We start from the raw sequence: 7797 nt of genomic DNA on the forward strand, positions 1-7797 counted from the left end.
GCTTCGATCGGCACAAGCGACTTGTTTTTCGGATGACTTGAAGGCTTTGAACGCTCACGCCGCTGTATCGCGATCAAGTTCCTTACGCTCTCTCCACCCCTTTATCGGGAAAGATAAATTAATCCGGCTTGGCGGGCGGCTCGAAAACTCCGCGCTGAGTTACAATGAGCGACACCCCGTCATACTTGCTAGACATCATATTGCCGAACTTTTGATCGATCAAGCACACCGACGCTCTCTCCATGGAGGGACTAAACTCACGCTTAGATGTCTCCGTCAAAATTATTGGTTAATTTCCGCGCGAAGCATGATCAAATCTCACATTCATAAATGTGTTACATGCGTTCGACATTCCGCGAAAACTCCTACGCAATTAATGGGTGATCTCCCGAGTCCCCGAGTAAATCCTGCTCCTCCGTTCTCTCACACGGGCATAGATTACGCCGGACCTATGAACATTACCCCCGTTGTCGGTCGCGGCCAAAAGGGGAGCAAACACTACGTCGCGGTGTTCGTTTGTCTCGCCACTAAGGCGATCCACCTCGAAAGTGTGGAGGATTACTCCACCGATGGATTCCTCGCGGCATTTCAACGGTTTGTCAGTCGCCGCGGACTGCCATCGGACATGTACAGCGATAATGGCACGAATTTTGTGGGTGCTGACCGCGAGCTCCAACGCAGCTTCCGCGCGCTTGTGAACAACCCCTCCCTTAAGGAAATTCTCGCTAACGACGGCGTACGGTGGCATTTCGTGCCCCCTGCGGCACCACATTTCGGCGGGCTTTGGGAGGCTGGAGTGAAGAGCTTTAAGCACCATCTCAGGCGAGTGACTGGTGCTCGCACTCTGTCTCGCTCCGAATTCGTTACGCTTTTATGTAAGATAGAAGCTTGCTTGAACTCGCGACCGATCTCTCCACTTAGCGACGATCCGTCCGATTATACCGCTTTGACACCTGGTCATTTCCTTGTCGGCCGACCGCTCACGAGCGTACCGGAGGAATCCGTCCTCGAAATCAATGCGAATCGGTTGTCGCGATGGCAACACGTACAATTAATGCTCGAACAGATCTGGCGTTCTTGGTCGTCGGACTATTTACATTCATTGCAACAGCGCGTGAAATGGACCGAATCTCACGATAATCCGAAGGTTGACGAGTTAGTTTTACTTAAGAGTAACCTACTCCCTCCTTCAAAGTGGGAACTCGCAAGGATTCAGCAGGTCCATCCCGGACTTGACGGTCGCGTTCGCGTCGTCACATTACGCACCGCCAATTCCGAGCTAAAACGACCAATAACCCAGATCTGTCGGTTGCCCGCGTCTATCAGTTCGCCGGGAACCGCGGAATCCCGTTAGAATTAAGCTCGTTCGTTTTTCATTAGATTTAAGGACATTGTAAAAATAGGTTAAGTTCTCAAATGTATATATTGTATATAACGCTTTGAACCAAGACGTTCCCACGCTCCTCTATGCGACCTTGTCAACCCCCCGTTTGTTTCGCATTCCGTCGAATGCGAGGCGGGCGGCATGTTGAGAATTGGATAATGGATAATTAAATGTCAGTGGACCGCTCGACGTTTTCGCGGTGCGTGCCCTCGACTCCGTGGCTCACTCCGAACATTGAGCGCTCTGCACCCGCTCTCCTAAAGATTGGTGCCTTGTGATTTGTGAAGTGCTTCGGAGGCTCCTGCGCGACCTCCAGCAACCGTATCGTGCACATTGCGATACGCATCCGCCGCCCGACGGCGCCCTGCTTTGCGACGTGCTGGACGTCCCTGCCTCCCGCGAGTACCTGCTACTCGCCGCGGAGTCACCGAGACGTGCCAGACGTCCCTGGCTCCCGCGAGTACCGCCCTGCTGCTCGCCGCGGAGTCCTACAAGCTCCCGCGAGTACCGCCTTGCTGCTCGCCGCGGAGTCCTACAAGCTCCCGCGAGTACCGCCTTGCTGCTCGCCGCGGAGTCGTACAAGAGCGTCTTCGCTCTTCAACGAGATTGACACGTAAGTGTCGGATCGAACATGAGCGCTCTGCACCCGCTCGCTTAAAGATCGGTGCCCCCTGTGAAGAAAAACCCGGACCTACCCGGCTTCGCTCTGCTCCGGAGGCTCCTGCGTGACCTCCAGCAAACGTATCGTGCTCATTGCGATACGCATCCGCCGCCCGACGGCGCCCTGTTTGTGCGACGTGCTATACGTCCCTGACTCCCGCGAGTATCGCCCTGCTTCTCGCCGCGGAGTCGTACAAGAGCGTCTTCGCTCTTCAATCCGATCGACACACAGGTGTCAGACCGCCAAAAAAAAGGATCCAGACATTTCGCTAACATGTCTTCGGATCTCGAAAATCTACTCGTTGCTCAAGGCAACGCGATGGACCAGCTCCGAAGGTCGCTGATTAACTTCAGGAAGCTTCCCAAGGCTCAGATCACTCTCCCTAAAACGAAGGGGAGACTGACGAATTTGGAAAGTCTCTGGGAGAAGGTTCAAGCCCTCCATGTCCAGCTGCTGCAGACGGCTACGGCGGAGGAGAAGAAGTCGACCCTCTACTTCAAAGAAGAGGAATTTCTTGCCGCTGAGGACGCCTACTTCGAAGCAGCGGACCACCTCCACGAGACCTCCGGTAAATTAAGTAACGACGCTCCGCACGCGCCGTATCGAGGTAACGAATCATCTTATCGCGACGCGCACTCCGGAATGTCATTGCATCTGCCTCGTATCTCGCTTCCGAACTTTTCTGGTGCTTTCCCGGAATGGGAAAATTTTCGTGGAATTTTCGAGTCCCTCGTTGCGGGGAACGATTCTTTAACGCGAACTCAAAAGTTGCATTACTTGAAAGCGAGCCTCTCCGGCGAGGCTGCGTCGTTGATTAATACTGTTCAAATTTCTGACGCGAACTACGAGGCAGCGTGGCAACTTCTTCTCGACGAGTACGACAACCGTAACGCGATTATTCACGCGCACATCCATTCGTTCGCCGACTTACCGAGAATGAAAAACGAGAACGTTTCCGAATTGAAAAAACTTCGCGATAATGTGTCCTCGTCTCTCGCCGCGTTAACGAATCTCGATCGTCCCGTCGATACGTGGGACGACCTCTTGGTGTACATCATATCGCAGAAATTTAGTCCGAGAACGCGTAACGAATGGAACCTAACTCGAGGCCATACGGATGCCTACCCTACGTACCATGAAATTCATGATTTCATGACCCGACGCATTCGCGGTCTCGCGGAGTACCCCTCCGCTCTCTCCCCTCCTTCATCGGAAAGGATTAGTTAATCTGGCTGGGCGGGCGGCTCTAGAAACATGGGCCGACCGCTCACTCGCATGCCGGACGAATTATTCGACACCACGCGAATCGTTTGTCGGTTACCTACGTCTACCTGTCCGTCCGCGACGGGAGAATCCCGTTAAACTTAAGTTAAGCTATCGTCGTTTCTCATTAGATTTAAGGACATTGTACAAAACATGTTAATAACAAGTGTATATAAAGCTTTGAATCATAAGACGTCCACACGCTCCTCTGTGCGACCTTGTCCACCCCCGTTGTTTTGCATTATCATGCAAGGCGGGCGGTATGTTGAGAATCAAATAAATGAATGTTCACTTCGCGAATATTCCTCGTAAAAGCGAAGATTCTTCGAGATCGCTCGAATGGCTCCAAACCGCGACGGTTTACTTCCCCCCTTTTTTGTGTGTTTTCGAGCAAACGGCACAGGTGTTTCTCGCGTGATCGCAAGCACCGCGACCAATAGACGATTTGGAGCCAGTCAGCGTTTCTCACACCACCGAATTCCTCGCGGCCTAACGCGAAGCTCCGGCCGCGATCCCTTGCCTGCTCCGGCCGGGACGGACGAGGAGTGAGCCCTAGAAATCCGTTCGCGACACTCGTGCTTCTTGGCGAGTGTTCCGCGACATTCACCTCCCTGACACGTTCCTAGCGCGGCTTCGCGATCAGACTTCCGGTTCGTGGATTCGGGTTCCGCCGGTCGGATCGACTCGAAACTCGGCTGGGTGTCTCACTTTCACCTCCCTGACGCGTTCCTAGCGCGGCTTCGAGATCGGCCCTCCGGTTCGCGAATTCGGGTTCCGCCGGTCGGATCGACTCGAAACTCGGCTGGGTGACTCACTTTCACCATCCTGACGCGTTCCTAGAGCGGCTTCGCGATCGGCCCTCCGGTTCGCGAATTCGGGTTCCGCCGGTCGGATCGACTCGAAACTCGGCTGAGTGACTCACTTTCACCACCCTGACGCGTTCCTAGCGCGGCTTCGCGATCGGCCCTACGGTTCGCGAATTCGGGTTCCGCCGGTCGGATCGACTCGAAACTCGGCTGGGTGACTCACTTTGACCTCCCTGACGCGTTCCTAGCGCGGCTTCGAGATTGGCCCTCCGGTTCGCGAATTCGGGTTCCGCCGGTCGGATCGACCCGAAACTCGGCTGGGTGTCTCACTTTCACCTCCCTGACGCGTTCCTAGCGCGGCTTCGCGATCGGCCCTCCGGTTCGCGAATTCGGGTTCCGCCGGTCGGATCGACTCGAAACTCGGCTGGGTGACTCACTTTCATCTCCCTGACGCGTTCCTAGCGCGGCTTCGAGATCGGCCCTCCGGTTCGCGAATTCGGGTTCCGCCGGTCGGATCGACTCGAAACTCGGCTGGGTGACTCACTTTCACCTCCCTGACGCGTTCCTAGCGCGGCTTCGAGATCGGCCTTCCGGTTCGCAAATTCGGGTTCCGCCGGTCGGATCGTCTCGATACTCGGCTGGGTGACTCACTTTGACCATCCTGACGCGTTCCTAGCGCGGCTTCGCGATCGGACTTACGGCTTGCGGTTTCGGGTTCCGCCGGTCGGATCGACTCGATACTCGGCTGGGTGACTTCCTTTCACCATCCTGACGCGTTCCTAGCGCGGCTTCGCGATCGGACTTCCGGTTCGCGGATTCGGGTTCCGCCGGTCGGATCGACTCGAAACTCGGCTGGGTGACTCACTTTCACCTCCCTGACGCGTTCCTAGCGCGGCTTTGCGATCGGCCCTACGGTTCGCGAATTCGGGTTCCGCCGGTCGGATCGACTCGAAACTCGGCTGGGTGACTCACTTTCACCTCCCTGACGCGTTCCTAGAGCGGCTTCGCGATCGGACTTCCGGTTCGCGAATTCGGGTTCCGCCGGTCGGATTGACTCGATACTCGGCTAGGTGACTCTTTTTCACCTCCCTGACGCGTTCCTAGAGCGGCTTCGCGATCGGTCCTCCGGTTTGCGAATTCGGGTTCCGCCGGTCGGATCGACTCGAAACTCGGCTGGGTGACTCACTTTCACCTCCCTGACGCGTTCCTAGCGCGGCTTCGCGATCGGCCCTACGGTTCGCGAATTCGGGTTCCGCCGGTCGGATCAACTCGAAACTCGGCTGGGTGACTCACTTTCACCTCCCTGACGCGTTCCTAGCGCGGCTTCGCGATCGGCCTTACGGTTCGCGAATTCGGGTTCCGCCGGTCGGATCGACTCGAAACTCGGCTGGGTGACTCACTTTGACCTCCCTGACGCGTTCCTAGCGCGGCTTCGAGATCGGCCAGCCGGTTCGCGAATTCGGGTTCCGCCGGTCGGATCGACCCGAAACTCGGCTGGGTGTCTCACTTTCACCTCCCTGACGCGTTCCTAGCGCGGCTTCGAGATCGGCCCTCCGGTTCGCGAATTCGGGTTCCGTCGGTCGGATCGTCTCGAAACTCGGCTGGGTGACTCACTTTGACCATCCTGACGCGTTCCTAGCGCGGCTTCGCGATCGGACTTCCGGTTCGCGAATTCGGGTTCTGCCGGTCGGATCGACTCGAAACTCGGCTGGGTGACTCACTTTGACCTCCCTGACGCGTTCCTAGCGCGGCTTCGGAATCGGCCCTCCGGTTCGCGAATTCGGGTTTTGCCGGTCGGATCGACTCGAAACTCGGCTGGGTGACTCACTTTCACCTCCCTGACGCGTTCCTAGCGCGGCTTTGCAATCGGCCCTCCGGTTCGCGAATTCGGGTTCCGTCGGTCGGATCGTCTCGAAACTCGGCTGGGTGACTCACTTTGACCATCCTGACGCGTTCCTAGCGCGGCTTCGCGATCGGACTTCCGGTTCGCGAATTCGGGTTCTGCCGGTCGGATCGACTCGAAACTCGGCTGGGTGACTCACTTTGACCTCCCTGACGCGTTCCTAGCGCGGCTTCGGAATCGGCCCTCCGGTTCGCGAATTCGGGTTCCGCCGGTCGGATCGACTCGAAACTCGGCTGGGTGACTCACTTTCACCTCCCTGACGCGTTCCTAGCGCGGCTTCGAGATCGGCCCTCCGGTTCGCGAATTCGGGTTCCGCCGGTCGGATCGACTCGAAACTCGGCTGGGTGTCTCACTTTCACCTCCCTGACGCGTTCCTAGCGCGGCTTCGAGATCGGCCCTCCGGTTCGCGAATTCGGGTTCCGCCGGTCGGATCGACTCGAAACTCGGCTGGGTGACTCACTTTCACCATCCTGACGCGTTCCTAGAGCGGCTTCGCGATCGGCCCTCCGGTTCGCGAATTCGGGTTCCGCCGGTTGGATCGACTCGAAACTCGGCTGAGTGACTCACTTTCACCACCCTGACGCGTTCCTAGCGCGGCTTCGAGTTCGGCCCTCCGGTTCGCGAATTCGGGTTCCGCCGGTCGGATCGACCCGAAACTCGGCTGGGTGTCTCACTTTCACCTCCCTGACGCGTTCCTAGCGCGGCTTTGCAATCGGCCCTCCGGTTCGCGAATTCGGGTTCCGTCGGTCGGATCGTCTCGAAACTCGGCTGGGTGACTCACTTTGACCATCCTGACGCGTTCCTAGCGCGGCTTCGCGATCGGACTTCCGGTTCGCGAATTCGGGTTCTGCCGGTCGGATCGACTCGAAACTCGGCTGGGTGACTCACTTTGACCTCCCTGACGCGTTCCTAGCGCGGCTTCGGAATCGGCCCTCCGGTTCGCGAATTCGGGTTCCGCCGGTCGGATCGACTCGAAACTCGGCTGGGTGACTCACTTTCACCTCCCTGACGCGTTCCTAGCGCGGCTTCGAGATCGGCCCTCCGGTTCGCGAATTCGGGTTCCGCCGGTCGGATCGTCTCGAAACTCGGCTGGGTGACTCCCTTTCACCTCCCTGACACGTTCCTAGCGCGGCTTCGCGATCAGACTTCCGGTTCGTGGATTCGGGTTCCGCCGGTCGGATCGACTCGAAACTCGGCTGGGTGTCTCACTTTCACCTCCCTGACGCGTTCCTAGCGCGGCTTCGAGATCGGCCCTCCGGTTCGCGAATTCGGGTTCCGCCGGTCGGATCGACTCGAAACTCGGCTGGGTGACTCACTTTCACCATCCTGACGCGTTCCTAGAGCGGCTTCGCGATCGGCCCTCCGGTTCGCGAATTCGGGTTCCGCCGGTCGGATCGACTCGAAACTCGGCTGAGTGACTCACTTTCACCACCCTGACGCGTTCCTAGCGCGGCTTCGCGATCGGCCCTACGGTTCGCGAATTCGGGTTCCGCCGGTCGGATCGACTCGAAACTCGGCTGGGTGACTCACTTTGACCTCCCTGACGCGTTCCTAGCGCGGCTTCGAGATTGGCCCTCCGGTTCGCGAATTCGGGTTCCGCCGGTCGGATCGACCCGAAACTCGGCTGGGTGTCTCACTTTCACCTCCCTGACGCGTTCCTAGCGCGGCTTCGCGATCGGCCCTCCGGTTCGCGAATTCGGGTTCCGCCGGTCGGATCGACTCGAAACTCGGCTGGGTGACTCACTTTCATCTCCCTGACGCGTTCCTAGCGCGGCTTCGA

General features: G+C 57.9%; 1 protein-coding gene across 1 annotated transcript; it reads left to right on the top strand.

Annotated features, from left to right (window-relative positions):
* The first annotated feature begins 307 nt into the window (after positions 1 to 307).
* Positions 308 to 1354, top strand: LOC139786655 (uncharacterized). Its single transcript, XM_071725787.1, has one exon. The coding sequence runs from the start codon at positions 308 to 310 to the stop codon at positions 1352 to 1354; it is 1047 nt and encodes a 348-aa protein (XP_071581888.1).
* The last annotated feature ends 6443 nt before the right edge of the window (positions 1355 to 7797 follow it).

The sequence above is a fragment of the Temnothorax nylanderi genome, unplaced genomic scaffold (genome assembly GCF_030848795.1).
Source record: "Temnothorax nylanderi isolate EJ_2023f unplaced genomic scaffold, tnyl_v1.0 TNYL_tig1100_pilon, whole genome shotgun sequence".
NCBI lineage: Eukaryota > Metazoa > Arthropoda > Insecta > Hymenoptera > Formicidae > Temnothorax > Temnothorax nylanderi.